Genomic DNA, 19,558 nt, shown 5'->3' with positions numbered 1-19,558 from the left:
CTAACAAAACCCATAACAAAGCTCCTAATTGTCTGAATCTTCAATGCATTTATCAGATTTTCTCCTTTTCCACTTTGTGATGGAGATGCAGACAAGTAATAAATTGGGCAAAAGGCAGATAGTAGAAGAAAATAATGAGAGGAGCAACCTGCAGAATTCACTCTCTGAGCTTCATGCCTGAATAACAGAGCTATAGATCTACACACAGAGGCATTCTCAGCTCAGACAACTGACTGTGCATCTCTAATAATGTCTTAAAAGATTCTTTGAATGATTTATTCTTTAAAATACCATTTCTGGTTTTTTTTTTTTTGGTAGTCCAAAATGACCACCCTGCCCCCACTGCCCATGACACGCCCAAAGCTTACGGCCTTAGCCAGACAGAAGCTGCCATGTTCCCCCAGAACAATTCCAAGGTACGTGACCCTGGCTTTCATTTTTCCTACAGAACGAATTTCTTGCAGTAAAAAATGTAAATAGCATATCTCAGAAAACAAAATTGTTTAAAAACAAAAGTGTATTGTTATATTCAGAATATTCAAATTTGCTGTTTCAGAAAGATTGATGAACCTCATTCAAAGATTAAGAATATATTTATTTAGCAGGCTAGCACTCATTTGATCATTTTATTTTCTATTACCATTATATTGTGCTGCCTGTAAAGCTTTGGAAATACATTTCCTTTTTAAAATACGTGTAGAGAATTGAAAGCAGAAGCTTTAGGCATGAAAGATGTATGGCATCTAAACCACAAGGTCCCAAGCACTGATTTCTGTTTTGGAGGAAGGACGACACAGTCTTACTACCGGGGAAACTGGCAGGCACGATTTAGCTCCTGAAATGATCCTGGGGCTTGAAAGTGCATCATCAAACCACCACTGCCTGTGAATGTCTGCTGAGCTTATGGAGTTTTCAACTGCAGCCGAAAAACTGCAGGGCAGGAACTTGATGTATTTTATCATAATTATGAATATTAACTAAAATTGTGTTATTTAGAAATTTCCACTTATAGTTTTATTGATTTTTAGTAATGCACATATTATTTATATGCAGTATAAACCTATATATAGGATAGGTGGATGTGGAGAAAAACCCATTTACTTAAGAATGCAGAGTATTTTAATGTGTTGGTGTTTTATTTGTTTACACACTGAGGTTAGTATTCTTCCCTGCCTCTTTCCATTCAAGAAAATTAAAACCTATATATAGGTTTGATTTTTTTTATGCTTACCTTTTAATTCCTACAAGGCATAATGATCAAAGTATTATGAGACTACTTTGTTCTGAGACGGACCATACCTCATTTTTGGTATTTCTGGCAAAGACCAAAGCCCCTGGACCAAAATAAATACATTCAGCTAAACTACCATCAAAGTTCTTTGGTAATAGAATTGAAAACTGTAGAAATTGTAAAATAGAAGTATAGAAAATTGTAATTTTATTTTCAAATAATGTGAAAAACAGAAAATTTTCAATAGATGCATAATTCCAGTATATACATTCTTATTTTCCATTTTCCTTTTGAATAATGTGAAATATTTACAAAATCTGAAATAGCTAGCTTCTTCTTCCTGTCTTTTGTAATAACTGAGATTACATTTTCTTTTCAACATGAGCAAAAACATAGCCCAGTCTCACATCCCTAGAATAAGAGAAATTTTAAAGAAAAAATTTTTTATATTCATTTTATTGAAAAAAAACATTTTTATCATAACCATTTAAGGCAAAGCTTTGTATCAACATTCTCCATTAGCTTCTGAATAAAAAGCTATCTGTGTATCCCATACTCCTATTGTCATAAGATGTTCATAGTCTGCTTATTTTTAAAGGTGCCAGGTGTATGAAGATTGAACATACTACATGTGTAATATATTTCTCATTAAAGTCTTCTTAAAATCACTTTCACCTTGAACTTTTAATAATAATTTGAGTTTTATGTGTGATTTTAAAAACCCCTCAAACAGCATGTCAGAGCAAAGTTCTGTAATGTTTGCAACCAATAATTTTAACACATTTGTATCAAATAAATATTCTTAGTTCAAGATCCTGTGCCAAACAGAATCTGACTTCTGTAGCTGGAAAGTTATATTGTGAGAGAACATGAGTAAAGTGGAAGATCTTATAATGCTTTGAGGAGAAAACCCCATTTACTTAAGAATGCAGAGTATTTTAACGTGTTGGTGTTTTATTTGTTTACACACTGAGGTTAGTATTCTTCCCATTCAAGAAAATTAAAATTTTGAAATTATCAATGAACAACCTAACTCTATAGCTCTTGCAGAACATTTATTATCTATGATATTATCCCCAGAATATTTCTGTTCTTCTGGTGGCATTTTATATGTTTGGTAGCTTTTCAACTCGATTTAAGGCAGTGCTTTATTATTTCTTTCCATTTCATTTAGGTCTCAGTTGATCAAAGAAAAAGACGACATAGATCATTATCTGGAGGTGAATTTCAAAGGATTGTCAAAAGAGGAGGTTGCTGCGTAAGTATATACCCCTTAAAGATACTTTAATATAAAGTTAGTTTATTTTATCTTGATTCTTTATTGAAATTTCAATTTTCCTGTGCAGTCCACTTTTTCATTGGAACATAGCATTTAAAAATTAAAGCTCATATTAAATAGTGATAAATCATGTCTATTGATCTTACACATATCTGTCTTTAATTTTATGATTTTCAAAATTCTCATATTTACCAAGATATTATACTATCATATTTGCAATATTTTAGTTAAGTCTGTGTCATTAATTGTTTAGTAACTTCCATTTTAAGGTATATTGCCTCCATGGGGCAGAAAAAAACACTTTAAGAGAAGGATTCATATATCTTTTTTTCCTGATGATTTAAAAAATAATCCCTTACTAATGTATATTCTCTCTCCCGTCAAGAACCCACGAAAAGAATTAATGGATCATAGTTTATTGGTTAATTTAAAAATAATTCTAAATTGTCTGGATTTATTTTTTTAATGAACAGAGTAAACTTTGCCATTTTACAGCTAGTCAGAACCTAATTTATGATCTGAGTAAAAACAGTATAAAAATCCATGTAGGTTAGTGAGAAATAAATAGAAACCTAGAATAATAGCTAAACAGGTTTAATATTTCTTACCTATAGACTTGGTGACTCTGTTATCAGATTTTTATATGTAATTTTTGACAAATAGAAATCTTATATATGCACATGCATCTTACGGAATTCATTAAATGATTCACCTATTCAACTATTCAAAAATATTTTATACAGTAAATGCTTTTAAAAGATTGTCTCTGCTAATGTTGCCTAGTGCTACGGGATTCCACTGACAGGGTATTCCTATTGATGGTTTTGGTATAGGTTTTCACATAGTCTAAAATTCTAAGTCTCTTGATATATTTCATTAGGTAATTGTCAGTATGCATATAGCGTGGAAAAATGGAATAGTTCATTCTATCAGTAGCTACTTTATTTTATAGAGTGACAAAATTTATAGTAGCTATAATCACTGTCTTCCTGGGAGTTCTATTGACTGCCAAGTGTAGAATCTGAGATCTTTGGTTTTTAACTGCTATTCTAATTGCTAATTCATTAGCTTTCCATGGTAGCCTGTTGGACAAAATTAAAGGTCAAGGTTATCTGATGATACAATTCCTTCTTTTTTTTTTTAAACATTTTTCTGCTTCTTAGCCATTATTGGAACACACATTTTTTTTTAAAATTAGTTAATTAATTAATTAATTTATTTATTTATGGCTGTGTTGGGTCTTCGTTTCTGTGCGAGGGCTTTCTCTAGTTGTGGCGAGCGGGGGCCACTCTTCATCGCGGTGCGCGGGCCTCTCACTATCGCGGCCTCTCTTGTTGCGGAGCACAGGCTCCAGACGCGCAGGCTCAGTAGCTGTGGCTCACGGGCCCAGTTGCTCCGCGGCATGTGGGATCTTCCCAGACCAGGGATCGAACCCGTGTCCCCTGCATTAGCAGGCAGATTCTCAACCACTGTGCCACCAGGGAAGCCCCACAATTCCTTCTTAAAAGAAAAATACATATGAGTGATATTTGCTTTCTGATTTAAATATAGTGATATCCAAATAGTTATAATTGGCTTAAGAATTAGGAATTAAATTTGGAATTAAACTTATGCTTCACATATTTTAACAAATTAGATATCTATATATTTGAAATCTGCTTTCAGTCTGCACTGAAGAAAACATTATTATAAGGCAATGCAAAATAGGCTACGTTAATGAGTGTTCTGTTACAAATATTATTTTTTTTCACTAAGGATATTACCAAATGGATTTCAAATCCATATTATGCTGCAGAACACAAGTAGCCCTGGGTAATTCTCACCCCTTACTGTTGAATTCTCCTTAAAGCTTCCTACACTTGAATACTTTTTTATATCAAAGCTCAAAGATAGTGGGTACAAACCTTGGTAGGAAGGTAACTTGTACTTGGCTCACTATTATGCTCCTGATTGATATACATTGTAGACCTTGCCCCAAACAAATTGAATAGCATGTAAAGGAGAAAATTGATTTCAGCATCTCTCAGCAACACCCAGCAGGTGCCATGAGGAATTATGCATATTCCAAAGAATTTCTGTGTAAAACTTTTTATCAGCCATTGAACTCTAAAAAGATAAATTGGTCAGCAAGCATTTATTAATTGCCTACTTTATATCTAACACTAGGTTTTTCACAGAGGGGAAAACAATGTTATTTTAGTATAAAGTACTTGGTCTTATCCTTGTCTCTATTTGAAATAATACAAGCAGGAAATAAATATGCAATGAATGAGTTGCATATTTATACTGTGAGGTGCAGCCTAGAGGTCTGGAAAAAATCAGAGAAAAATAAGATGTTGGATAAAACTTGCCAAAGAAGACAGATTTTGAGTTTGACTCCCTATCTGTTAGCATTACAAAATGATCAAACTGGTGCGTCACAGATCCTCAGTATACGAGAATATAAAGGGGAGAAATTGGTGAATCAAATTTCCAATCAGGCAAAAGCAATATCTAAGATATATCCTCAAATTCCTCTCTAAACTGCCTTATTCTTCCCTAAGATGATAACAGAAATATATACTTACATAATTCATGTATACTAGCTTTGATATCCTGTAATATGGATGTGTTCTTTGTCTAGTCCCAGAATAACACTTCATCATCTACTCCAAAACATACCAACCTACTAATACGTAAACTCACACTCTGTGTGCCTCCTATTGCAATGGGTGGAGAGTTCCTGTTCTTGTCTAAGGATGATGTCTCTACTTGTCCTCTGGATACCATCCCCTCTTACTTGTTCCAAGACTTTCTCCACCAGTTAAATGTGTTTTCTTGCTACATCATCAGTTTCTCCTTTTCCATTGGAGCAATCTCACTAGCATTCGCTTCTACCCTAGTATCTCCCTTGACTTCTTATCCTCCTCCAGTTTCTACCCCATTTTTCTGTACCCTTCGCAGTAACCAGAAGCATTGTCTCCATCTTCCACATCCCATTCTTACCTCAATTGACTCTAAATAGGTTTCCAGACCCAGAACTCACTGAAATCTGTTTACTGTGACTGATGTCCTCCATTTTTATCACATCTAATGGTCATGTTTCTGTTCTCATCTTGCTTGATGTCTTCACATTATTTGATAGAGATGAATACTCTCTCCTTGAACATTCTGTGCTTGTGGCTTCCAGGATGCCATGTTCTATGGTTTTCCTTCAAACTCTTCAACTATGCTGCCTTCAGTCTCCTTTGCTGGCTGCTTTTCTGTTTTCAGACTCTCAGTGGTGGATTGTTCTAGGGGTGGGTCTTTGACCCTCTACTCCAGCTACACTCTCTACCTGGATCTAGTCCTATAGCTTTAAATACAAGCAATACCTGATGGCTATCACATTTATAAATCCAGCTCTGACCTCTCCATTAAACTTCAAATTTTTATATCCAACTGCCTCCTTGACATATTTACTTGGATTTTTAATACACATTCCAAGGCTAACATGGCCCCCCACTGGACTCTTGCTTTACCTCTGCTGTCCCGCACACTCCCCCCTCCTAATATCCCTCCCCCAGTCTTCCCTCAGTTCAGTAAATGGTACCAAGGCAGCCTTGAGTTTCACCTTGCCTTCACCACCACTCCCCCATCTAATCCATCAGTATGTCTATCAGATATAACTCCAAAACGTATCCTGTGTTCATCTATTCTCTTCATTGCATAGTCACCAGCATCTCTTGCCAAGGTCACTAGAAGAGTCTCCTACTTGCTCTTCTAATATCCCCTTGAATTCCACCAAAATTCAGCCACCAGAATGACCTTTTAAAAATTAGATCATGGAGACACTCACCTGTTTAAAACCCTCCAAGAGCTTCCCATTGGTCTTATGATAAACTCTAAACTCTTCATCATGGCCTAAAGCTGTGTGTGATTTGGGCTTTGCTGACCTCTCTGGCCTTATCCCCCATTCTCCCTACCACTCACTCCTTTGAGTGTGGCCTTACTGCTGACACTTCTTGTCATGCAGGTGTCACCTTGAATGTGACCTCAGTCTGCTATTCCCTGACCCCATAATCAAGGAGCCCTCACCCCACACACACTTATTCCCAGTCAAATCACCCGGGTGTATTTCTGCAGTCATCTGGTCCTCATCTTCTGTTGGGAGTTTGTACGTCAACTGTGTCATACCTAGTGGAATGTATGCTCCACAGGACAGGAACGTGTCTGTGTGTATGCCACTGTGTCCCCAGGGCTTAAACAGGGCCTGGCACTCGGGCGGAGCTCAATAACTTGCTGTTAAATGAATAAATTAGTGAAGAATAAATGTCGGATTACTAACACCATGAAATAGGTATCCTGCTGTGAATATTTTTTGATTACAACATTTTTTAGTTCAGTGTTGTAGGTAGCTAATTTAACTGTTGTATTGAGGAAGTTTAATTCCTCAAAAGTGTTATATGTTTACAAGTAAGAGTATAAAATTTAAGTGAGTAATTGAGCAAGACAAGCTAAAGTAGTTATTACTGGAATGGTCAAACCCAGTTGATGGGGGATCATTTTACTTTGGAATGGGGTGAAACGGTTCAAAGGCAAAGGGCTTCTGAGTTTTTTATCATCCACATTTACAGAAGGAATTCTACTATGCTTTATTACTTTTTAAGTGACCAGATTATTGCTGTGCCTAATAGGTATATTTTTTTCAAACGTATTGTACTAAAGTACAACATATTTGACACTGGTAATTTTTTTTTTTTAAATAAATTTATTTATTTATTTATTTTTGGCTGTATTGGGTCCTCGTTTCTGTGCCAGGGCTTTCTCCAGTTGCGGTGAACGGGGGCCACTCTTCATCGCGGTGCGCGGGCCTCTCACTGTCCCGGTCTCTCCCGTTGCGGAGCACAGGCTCCAGACGCGCAGGCTCAGTAGTTGTGGCTCACGGGCTTAGTTGCTCCGCGGCATGTGGGATCCTCCCAGACCAGGGCTCGAACCCATGTCCCCTGCATTGACAGGCGGATTCTTAACCACTGCGCCACCAGGGAAGCCCTGACACTGGTTATTTTACTTTCTTAGATAAGCTGTTGAATAGTCCATTGATAGTATTTAACTGATCTTTAACAACTAAAGAAGGGCATGTTGTAGTTCTGTACTTTGTGCTTTTTTATTCTGTATTATATTATCAGAATGCATTACTTAAGTGATACTTAAAGTATCACTTATTATCATATCATAATTGCTTTGAGTAGCTAAGTAATAAAAGTGTCATTTATAGATTCAAATAAAATTTTCTGGGGGGAAGTTTTTACAGCTTTAGCTGTGTATATGAGGATACAAATAAGCAAAATTATCAAGGGACAGAGAATGTTAATCTGCTCAATATTATTTTCTGCTTCAGATATCAAGTTCTATTATACAGAAGAATAGATTTAGTTCAAAATTGTGTACATCTCTAAGATATTGCTTTCTTTCAGAATATCTTTCAGCGTCACCAATTGGTGTTTACTGAGCGTCACTTGGGCAGCACAACCTTTCTCTCCTGCCTTTGAACTGTATTATACTTACTCAGTTAAAGTAAATTAGCATTTTGCCCATCTTAGGTTTTCATCTTGAAAATATTCCAAAACTGTCTTCCAAAGGTGCTTTTACAAACTACAGATATACTTGTTATGAGCAAATTTAGCATTTGGATTTGCACCATGGTCAGGCACTCAAAGTATCTGTAACAAGGTGAAGATGTTTATTCAGGATATACTATTTCATGATAACATTATGGGAATTTAGGCCCCTTTAGGTGAGCTCTTCCTCTGCTTCATTCCTCTTGTTTACTTTTGAATAATTTTGTGATATCATCTTGTTTTCTCTTCAAAACATTTTGCGTCTCTTTTAAAGTAATAAATTAAATTCCATGCAGAGGTTTGCCAGTTAAACTTTCTGAAGATGCCAATTGCCGAATAAATGGTTACTTGACTAACAAGAATAGGCAGGAGAGAGAAGGAAAGGAAGATGACCCTCTTCCCTTCTAGGTAGCAAATTGGGTTTTAAGATCTTCTTCCTTATTCAAGAAAAAGAGACAGGATTTTGGTGTTCTGAAGTGGAGAGACAATTATTCCTTACTTTCTCCTGAATGTATAAAAAAAAGCAACAGCAGAGAATACACATGGGAACACAGGAGAGACGCCACTCCTTTTTATTTTTATTATTTACTTACTTATTTACATTCTGATACTGTCTTCCACAGCAGATCTCTAAGATGTGAAACTAGGAAAGAAAAGAATTTTTGACAATAAATTTTTTAAAAAGAATATTGATATCAATAAGTTTACAATTTGGGAATTTAAAAAAATACTGTTGAAAGGCACTTTTAAAAATTGTTTAATAAGTGCAAAAAGGATCTCAAATTTACACCAAAGCCAAGTCTAAGTAAATACGAAAGGAGGAAAGATTTCAAATGTGAACGGAACACAGAAATGCCAATTTCTTAGGCATTTATGTCTTTATGTTCTTTAAAAGTTTGCTTTAACAGCTGCATAGCACAGGGAGATCAGCTCAGTGCTTTGTGACCACCTAGAGGGGTAAGATAGGGAGGGTGGGAGGGAGATGCAAGAGGGAGGGGATATGGGGATATATGTAAACATACAGCTGATTCACTTTGTTATACAGCAGAAACTAACACAACATTGTAAAGCAATTATACTCCAATAAAGATATTAAAATAAAAGTTTTCTTTAAAATATTATTTTCACATATGGTGTTTAAACTTATCAGCTGTAAATAGACCTAAAAAAATCTTTGTAAGGGAAAAGCATAGGAACCATGACATTGCAGCTCTGGCTGTTAGGGGAGATGATTTCTTCCTCAGCTGGAAATTTGGCTTTGCTACTTAATGCTTCTGTAATTTTTTGCAGGTTACCTGACTTTGCTAATCTTTGATTTCCACAACTATTTGGAGACCATAATAATAATAGGGCATTCTTGTGGAAGTTAAAAGAGATTCTCTATATGAAACACATGTAGACAATTCTCACTTCAGCTATTATCATTAACTGTTATTGATTATTTTTCTTTGGCTTTTAAAAGTTATAATGTAAATATCCTAAATATTTTGCATTAACTTTGTCTTGATTTAGGTAGTAATATTAACTTACCATTTTTCTTCAAATATGTATAGTTACATATTTTCTTTGTGCTAGGTATCATATTCATCATGTTTAGAAGACAGAGTTTTTAGTGAGATGCATTTCAAACAGTAATGCTAACTAATGAGGGGAATTTTTTAATTTCAACTTATAGTAAACTTTTCATAAATTTTTTATGCTGTACTAAACAATATAATTTGCAGAGCCCGCTGAGCTATTGCAAACAGTTTTTTAAAATGTCTATAAATTGCTTAAACTTATTGTTACTACCATAAGATTGCTTAAAGTATAAACCTACTGCTTTAGAAATGTGTAGAATATAGCCAGAGAATGTGACTTTTCCTACAATAGCTCATAAACCTGGAAGTGCATAATGGCACTCTATCTAGAAATCATTTGGGAAATTTAGTAATGAAGAACAAAGTGATAAAAAGGGATAAGCACCCAGGTACTACAGAGGTTGAATCAGTTGGAATTAAAAGTGGGGTGAACAATGACCAAGCCTCATCATGCATAATTCATGGGGCAAGATGATTTTACTATGTTGAGCTTTGTTTCTGATATTGTGTTCTGTCCATATTAAGAAAAGCTTGCATGGGAATATCCGAAACTATTTTGACTCTTTCCCACTCTCTGTTATGGTTAAATCATAATCCTCAAAATGTTGATATTGCTGCAATTCTATAAAAATCATCCCCCTAACTCATATCCATACCCTATTCTGTTTTCCATGTTGGAAAATGGAGATATTATAGTAAACAGTGTCATCTCAGTACTTAAAGCAAAATCAGATTATGGGCTCACAAGTACTCTTGCTTTCCTAGGGCTTGCAGTATCCTCAAGTTTCTTCCATGTTGTAGCATTTGTAACAATTTCCTTCCTTTTTATGGCTGAATACTATTCCATTGTATGTTTATATTTCGCTTATCCATTCATTTGTCAATGGACACTTGGGCTGCTTCAGTGTTTTACCTATTGTGAATAATGTTTCCTGTGAACACGGGTGTATAAATATCTCTTTAAGACCCTGTTCTCAGTTCATTTGAGTATATACCCAGGAGTGGAATTACTGAATCATTTGATAACTTTATTTAAAATTTTTTGAGAACCACCATTCTGCCACCACAAAGGCTGTACCATTTTTCATTCTCACCAACAACGCACACGGGTTCCAGTTGCTTCACATCTTCACCAACATTTATCGTTTTCTGCTTTCATGCTAGTCGCCATCATAATGAGTGTGAGGGGTATCTCATTGAGTTCTTGATTTACATTTCTCCAGTGATTAGTAATATTGAGCATCTTTTCATGTGCTTATTGGTCCTTGGGATCTCTTCTTTGGAGAAATGTTTATTCAAGTCCTTTCTGTTTTTGAATTGGGTTGTTTGTTTTTTATTATTAAGTTTTAGGAATACTTCTATATTCTGGATATTAATTCTTTATCAGATATGTGATTTGCAATTATTTTCTCCTATTCCATTGATTGCCTTTCACTCTGTTGATAGTATCCTTTGATGGCAAAATTTTTTTTAATTTCATGAAGTCTAATTTGTCTACTTTTTCTTGTGTTGCCTGTACTTTTGTTGTCATATCCAAGAAATCATTGCCAAATCCAAGAGTTTTATACTTTTAGCTACTGTGTTTAGGTCTTTGATCCATTTTGAGTTAATTTATGTCTATAGTGTTAGGTAAGCATCCAACTTCATTCTTTTGCATGTGGATATCTAGTTTTCCCATCATCATTTGTTGAAAAAAACTGTCCTTTCTCCTTTGAATAGTCTTAATACCCTTGTCAAAAATTGTTTGACCATATATGTGAAGATTTATTTCTGAGCTCTCTATTCCATTCCTTTGGTCTATATGTTTGTCTTTATGCCAGTACCACACTGATTACTGTAACTGTGTAGTAGTTTTGAAATCAGGAAGTATGAGTCCACCTTTTTTCTTTTTCAAGATTATTTTGGTTATTCAGGTCCCTTGAAATTACATATGAATTTTAGAATGAATTTTTCTACTTCTAAAAAAATTGTCATTGGTATTTTGATAGGGATTGCATTGAATCTGTAAATTGCTTTAGGTAGTATTGACATCATAACAATATTAAATATTCTAATCCATGAACATAAGATGTCTTTTTATTTATTTATGTCTTCTTTAATTTCTTTCAGCAATGTTTTATAGTTTTCATTGCACAGGTCTTTTACCTCCTTGGTAAAGTTAATTCCTGAGTATTTTATTTTATTATTTTTGTTATTGTAAGTGGAATTGTTTTTTTAATTTCCTTTTCAAATTATTTATTCTTAGTGTATACATATACTACTGAATTTTGAATGTTGATCTTGTATCCAGAATTTGTTATTACTTTGCTGAATTTGTTTGTTAGTTCTAATAGCTTTTGGTGGAATCTTTCAAGTTTTCGACATATAAAATCACAACAGCTCGAAACAGAGATGATTTTACTTCTTCCTTTCCAGTTTTAATGCCTTTTATTTCTTTTTCTTGCCTAATTGCTCTAAGTACTGTGTTGAATAGAAGTAATGAAACTGGGCCTTCTTGCCTTGTTTCTAATCGTAGAGGAAAGCTTTCAGTCTTTCACTATTGAGTATGATGCTCACTGTGAGTTTTTCATATATGGCTTTTGTTATGTTGAGGCAGTTTCCTTCTATTCCTAATTTGTTGAGTATTTTATCATGAAAGGGTATTTAATTTTGTCAAATACTTTTTCTGCATTGAGATGATCATATGGTAATTTTTTCTTCATTCTGTTAATATGATGTATTACATTGATAAGTATTAGTACGTTGAACCATCCCTGCATTCCAATTGGCCATGATATATAATCCTTTTAATATGCTGCTGAATTCCCTTCACTAGTATTTTGTTGAATTAATGTTCATAAGAGATATTTGTCTGTAGTTCTCTTTTCTTGAGGTATTTTTTTTCTGGCTTTGGTATCAGGGCAATGCTGGCCTAACAGAACGAAATAGGAAGTGTTCTCTCCCATTCAGTTTTTTGAAATGTTAGAGAAGAATTGGTGGTAGTCCGTTACATTTTTGGTAGAATGAATCAGTGAGGCCATCATCCAGGGCTTTTCTTTGTTGGGAGATTTTTGATTACTGACTCATTATCCTTACAAGTTATAGGTCAGTTCAGGCTTATTATTTCTTCATGGTTCAGTCTTGGTAGGTTTTGTTTCTCGGAATTTGTCCATTTCATTTACGTTATCCAATTTTTTACACAGAGTTGTTCACAGTACTCTCTAATAATCCTTTTTATCTCTAAAATTGGTAGTAATGTCCCTACTTTCATTTCTTTCTTTTTATTGGAGTATAGTTGCTTTACAATGTTGTGTTAGTTTCTGCTGTACAGCAAAGCCTACTTTCATTTCTGATTGTAGTACTTTGAGTCTTCTCTGTTTTTTTCTTAGTTGATCTAGCTAAAGGTTTCTCAATTTTGTTGATCTTTGCAAAGAACCAACTTTTGTTTTCATTGAGTTCTTTTTCTATCCTCTATTTCATTTATCTCTGCCCTAATCTTTATTATTTTTTTTTCTTCTGAAAGCTTTGGGTTTAGTTTGTTCTTTTCCTAATTCATTAAATTGTAAGGTTAGAATGTTGATTTGAGATCTTTTTGTTTTTAAATGTTTTTTAAAAGATCTTTCTTTTTTATAAATTTAAGCATTTATAGTTATAAATTTCCCCTTTAGCACTGCTTTCACTGCATTTCATAAGTTTTGCCAAGTTGTGTTTTCATTTTCATTCATCACTAAGTATTTTCTAATTTCCCTTGTGATTTCTTCTTTGATCCATTGGTTGTTTAAGAGTGTGTTATTTAATTTCCACAATTTGTGAATTCTCCAGTTTTCCCTCCCTTAATGACTACTCTAGTTGTGGCTGAAGAAGATACTTTGTGTGATATCTATCAAGACTTAATTTTTGGCCTAATATATGGTCAATCCTGGAAAATGTCCTGTGTGCCCTTGAGAAGACTGTGTATTCTGTCATTGTTGGGTAGAGTGTTCTGCATATATCTGTTACGTCTAGTTGGTTTATTGTATTGTTCAAGTCCTCTGTTTCCTTACTTATCTTCTGTTTGGTTGTTCTATCCATTATTGAGAGTCAGGTATTGAAATCTCCAGCTATTATTGTATAACTGTCTATTTCTCCCCTCAATTCTGTCAATTTTTGCTTTATTTATTTTGATGGTCTCTTATTAAGTGCATCAACGTTTATGACAGTTGTATCTTCTTCCTGTATTGAATCTGTTATTAATATATTACAGCCTCCTTTGTCTCTTATAGCCCTTTTTTAATTTCAAGTCTATTTTGTCTGACATTAGTATAGCCACCCCTACTCTCTTTTTGTTACTATTGGCATGAAATATCTTTCCCCATCATTTCATTTTAGCCTATTTGTGTCTTGGATCTAAAGTGAGTGTCTTGTAGACAGCACATAGTTGGATCACGTTTTTTAATTCATTCTGCCAGTCTCTGTCCTTTGATTGGAGAGTTTAATCCACTTACATTTAAAGTAATTACTAACAAGGAGGGACTTCTGTCACTTACTGTTTGTTTTTTATGTACCTTATAGCTTCTTTGTTCCTCATTTCCTGCATTACTGTATTCTTTTATGTTGATTTTTTTTTTGTAGTGAAACCTTTGACTTCCCTTCTCATTTCCTTTTGTGTATATTCTGTAACTATTTTATTTGTGGTTGCCATGGGGCTTACATCTGATATCCTAAAATTATAACCTCTGTTTTGAATTTTTACCAGTTTATCTTCACTAACATACAAAAACTTTGCTTATTGAGAGCTCCATTCCTACCTCTTTTGATTATTGATGTTGTAAAACTACATCTTTATACATTTTGCATCCAAAAAACAAACTAATCATTTTGTTATTGAAAGGCTTTATTTTTTTAGAGTTTTAGGTTCACAGCAAAACTGACGGGAAGGTATAGAGATTTACAGATACCCTCTGCTCCCACACATACATTAATAATTGTTTTTTTAATGCTATATCCTAAATTATGTAGAAAACAACATGTGGAGTTACAAATCAAATATACAATACTGCTAGTTCTTAGAATAATTATTTTTATAAATGCATTAGTCTCTTAAATTATGTAGAAAACAAAATGTGAAGTTACCAACTATTGTTACAAAAATACTAACTTCTATAATTGACTATGTGTCTACCTTTGCTGAGACTTTTATTTCTTCATATGACTTCAGGTTACTCTTTTTGAACCTGCAGGACTCCTTTTAGCACTTCTTGCAGGGCAGGTCCAGTAGAAATAAAGTTCCTCAGCTTTTGTTTATTTGGGAATGTTCTTAATTTCTTCCTCACTTTAGAAGGACAATTTTGCCAGATGTAAGAATTTTGGTTGACAGTTTTTTTTCTTTTAGCATTTTGAATATATAATTCACTTCACTGTACAGTAGAAACTAACACAACATTGTAAAACAACTATACCCCAATAAAAAAAAAATTTAAAAAAAGACCCTGCTTTCTGGCCTCCAAAGTTTCTAGTGAGAAATCTGCTTAAAACCTTATTGAGGATGCTGTGTATGTGATGAATTGCTTCTCAATTGCTGCTTTAAAGATTCACTCTTTGTCTTTGCCTTTGGGAGTTTGATTATAATGTGTCTCAGTGTGTACCTCTTTGAATTTTCCTACTTAGAGTTTGTTGAATTTCTCAAATACTTATATTCATGACATTTATCAAACTTGGGAAGTTTTCACCATTTTTCTTAAAAGAGTCTCTGTTCTCCTCCTGGGACTCCCACAATGCATATGTTGGTCTATTAAATTGAATGTATAAATTTGCAGGAAATATTTTTCCTCTATTATTTTTAATTAGATTATTTGGAAATTTTCAAAATTTTGTATTGGGATGAGTCTCTGAGATCATTTTAAATACTCTGTACTTTGAGCTGGGAGGTGTGTGTTTATAAATACACATATGTTTATAAATAAATATATATAGTGTGTATTAGTATGTATGTATGGAGCCATGGCTACTTTGCTCACATGTGCATCCTCAGTACTCATACAGTGCTCGGCTCACAGGTGTTGGGGCAATTGATGAATGGGGATCTTTTACCCCTTTGTAGCCTTATATATGTGCTCTGCCTGAAATGCCCTTCTCCTTCTCCCATGCCTTGTGTACTTGATAAACGTCTCTATCAGCCTCAGCTTAACGGTTTCTTGCCCTTTGAGGCCTCCTTTGATCCATCCTCACTCACATGGTAAGAATTCAGAGTGCCTGCTTGAACACTCTTAATAGCCTTTGACAATCATGTACATGTGTTTTGTTTTTTTCCCTTCCTGATTAATGTTTAAAAATCTAAGATTGTGGTCCATTAGTGGGTAGTGATTTATGACCCATGAGTTTGGGTATCATGATAAACATTTAAAATATGAAAGACTATAGTAAAATAAAATTACAAAGGGGTTCATTCCATAGAGCGGGTTGCCAGATGTAATGAAATAGAGCATGGGTTCTAAAACCAGACTCCCTGGACTCAAACCCAGCTTTATACTTACTAACAAGGTAACTGGTCAACTTTGGCCAAGTTACTTAACCCTTCTGTGCCTCAGTTTTCTCATGTAAAAAAATAAGGGTAACAATAAGAGGGCCTGGCTCATGGAATGGTTATGAGGATTAATTGAGTTAATATTTACAAAGAGATCAGAACATTTTGAGTATTAGTGCTTTTAAAATTTGTTTCATATACATACATATGTGAAATATATATGTACATGTACTGAATTGCAATGTAAAATGTCTTTCTTGCTGTGAATTGCCATAAGGAAAGGATTCTGCTCTAGACTCAGAGTTCTTTGAAAGCAGTGTTTCATTCTCCTTTAAGATTCTTCTGACTTACATAAAATAATGCTTTATTTCTTGTTAACATTCTTTCTGGAGAGAATTGAAGAAACTTAAAATTAATGTTTTATATTACATAACTGTCAGATTATATATAGAAAATGAAAGGCAAAGAAGGAAAAATACATAAATATACTGCCCATCAGGGTTAATATAGTTCCCCTGAAGAAACATTAAACTTCACTCTGAACTTCTGGGCAGACTGGGCAAAAAGGGAGATGTGATGGACTAGAGAATCCTCATTACCCGATGAAAGGAAGCATATCAGTTCTTCAAGAGAGATAAGCTTTTTCCTGATACTAAATTCCAAAAGAAAGTTATCACATGATCTTATATAAGAAAAATGGAGCAATATAAAACTTTGCACACCTAATGAACAATGAAATGGATGTATAGACAGCTTGTCATAAATATTACATCTCTTAGCCAGGTTTTATTTTAGGCCAAATAGTAATGGGTAAGACATATTACATTAATACTGTGTGCTGGTCTGTGTTTTTAGTGATCCTCACAATAAACCTGGAAATAAACCTTGTTATTACTTCCAGAGACCAAGGCATAGGGAGATTAAGTACTTTGACCAAGGCAATCTAATGTTATAAAGAAGCAGAAACAATGAGACAGAAAAAATGATTCACAGAGAGGAAGGAATGAACAAACTAGAAAGAAAATGAATCAGGCATGAATCAGAGATCAGATTTCTAGACTCCTCGTGAATTCCCAGTACTGTTATGGATCTAGAACCTCTCTCTGGGTTCATCTCATAAGGACCCAGTTATTCTATAACCCTGACTCATATTTCCATAAAATCCCCTTAAGCTTGTCTGAAACAATCCCTTATCCTACAGCCAATGTAGCCACAGAAATACATTGCTGAATGAGGCAACTGTCTTAAAAGTTTAGTTTAGGGGTTTTTCCACTTCAAGATCAAGATGGATGGCTAAACACATTTCCTTCCTATATTTGAAATGACCACTCAAAAGTCCAAAAGATAGTAAATTCTTAACATGATAGGAAAGGAAGAAAAATGAGAGATTCCAAGATTTTCAGAAATACATTTTCAGAAAGCAGTTGGAATATTACCAGGGATAAAAAGTAACATTTCATAATGATACAAGAAGTTGGTTCATCAAGAACACATAATCCTAAATGTTTGTGTTCCTATGACAGAACTTCAAAGTAGTAAAACAAAAACTGATAGAAGGAAAAGGAAAAACAGACAAGTTCACAATTATAGTTGGAGATTCTAACACCACTCTCTCAATAATTGATTAAAAAATCAGTAGAATATTGAAGACTTGAACAACACCATTGATCAGCTTAAATAATTGGCATTTACATACATTCCACCAAACAACAGCAGAACACACATTATTTTCAAGTACACATGGAACACTTTTCAAAGGGGATGATATTCTGAGCCATAAAACAAATTTCAATATACTTAAAAGGATTTAAATCCTAAAAATTATTTTCTCTTACAACAATGGAATTAAATTAGAAATAACGACAGGAAGATCTCTGAAAAATCCCCACAAATTTGGAAACTAGACAACATATTTCTAAATAAACCATAGATCAAAGAAGAAATCAAGGCAAATTAGAAAATCCTTTGAACTGAATTTAAAAAAAAATGGCATATCAAAATTGGTAGGATGAAGCTAAAGCAGTGCTTAAAGGGAAGTTTATAGCATTAAAATGTTCATATTTGAAAAATAGAAATGTCTAAAGTTATTGCCCTAAGTTTTCATTTTAAAAAACTAGAAAAAAATTAAACTGAAAATAGAGAAAAAGTAGTAGTAAAATGGGGACAGAAAACAGGAAAACAGTAGAGAAAATCAATGAAACTAAAAACTGCTTCTTTGAAAAGATCAGTAAAGTTGATCAATCTTTAGTCATAATGATCAGAGAAAAAAAAAGAAGACACAATTTACCAATTTCAGAAGTGAAAGAGGGGACACATCACTACAGATTACATAAATATTAAAATGCTAATTAGGAAATAAACTTTATACTGGTAAACTCAACAACTTACAGAAATGGCTAAATTTCTTGAGACACTGCCAAAATTCACTTAAGTAGAAATAGATATCGCCGTAGATTCACTAAACACATTGAATTAATAGTTTAAAAACTTCCCACAAAGAAAATTCCATGCCCATTTTGCTTCACTGGTGAATTCTACCTAACATTTGGGAAAAAAAAACAAACCATCAATTTGGCACAAACTCTTCAATAAAATAGAAGAAACACTTCTCAAGTCATTCTATGAGACCAGAATTATCCTGATACCAATACCAGAAAAAGTCATTACATAAAAAGAAAACCACAGAATAATAATATTCCTCATAAACAGTGATGCAAAAAAACCTTAAAAAGTAACAGTTGGCCTGAGCTCCTGTCAGGGAAGCTGGTGTACTGTACAGAGTCCGTTTCATTTGGCATCAGTGAAAGGAATAGCCAGCTTGTGCTCTCCCAACCCATAAATCTCAGGATGAATCCTACAAACAGAGGAAACCCAAATGTACTACCTATGTTAAGAAATTGAGAACTTCATTAATTATGAATAGACAAATAGCCTCTGATATTTGAGAAAATATTACAATACAAAAGAAAAAAAGATGAACAGAGAGCACACTCAATGTCAGCTGAAACAAAGTTTCTATAGGGAAAAGAGGAAATCTGAGAGATTTCCAATTTCTTTCCTTATAGATGTTGTAGAAAAATCTTACATCCCTCAAATGTAACCTGATGCTATGAAATCATTTAAAGAAAAAGAATTCTTCAAAATTAAAGGTAGCTGAAATATTTTTTAAAACTCAAAGGAAATGATGGAAAAGAAAGATAAGGCTATCAATATGTAGAATAAAAACAGAAAAGATATAGAAAATGTTTTAAAAGGCATAAGATACACAACACAGTCCAGGTGGTGAATATTTATCCAAGAGAAAGAGATGAGAGAATGAATGATGATAGCTATATAGGTAGATATAGATGGACAGAGATAGAGATATGGATAGAGACATAGACATAGATATCTTAGACTGGAAAAAAC

The 19,558-nt window shown here is 34.0% G+C and overlaps 1 protein-coding gene across 1 annotated transcript in view; it reads left to right on the top strand.

Moving 5' to 3' along the window:
- Positions 1 to 324: 324 nt before the first annotated feature.
- The window catches only part of TTC29 (tetratricopeptide repeat domain 29), a 251,221-nt gene continuing 231,987 nt past the window's right edge, over positions 325 to 19,558 (top strand). The window contains exons 1-2 of the mRNA XM_059923939.1: positions 325 to 416; positions 2,406 to 2,489. Coding sequence (XP_059779922.1) covers positions 325 to 416; positions 2,406 to 2,489 — 176 coding nt within the window. The remainder of the gene's footprint in view (positions 417 to 2,405; positions 2,490 to 19,558) is intronic.

Source organism: Balaenoptera ricei, chromosome 5, assembly GCF_028023285.1.
Source record: "Balaenoptera ricei isolate mBalRic1 chromosome 5, mBalRic1.hap2, whole genome shotgun sequence".
Taxonomy (NCBI): Eukaryota; Metazoa; Chordata; class Mammalia; order Artiodactyla; family Balaenopteridae; genus Balaenoptera; species Balaenoptera ricei.
The sequence above is the reverse complement of the archived record's forward strand: the minus strand, read 5'-3'. Positions and strand labels throughout refer to the sequence as shown.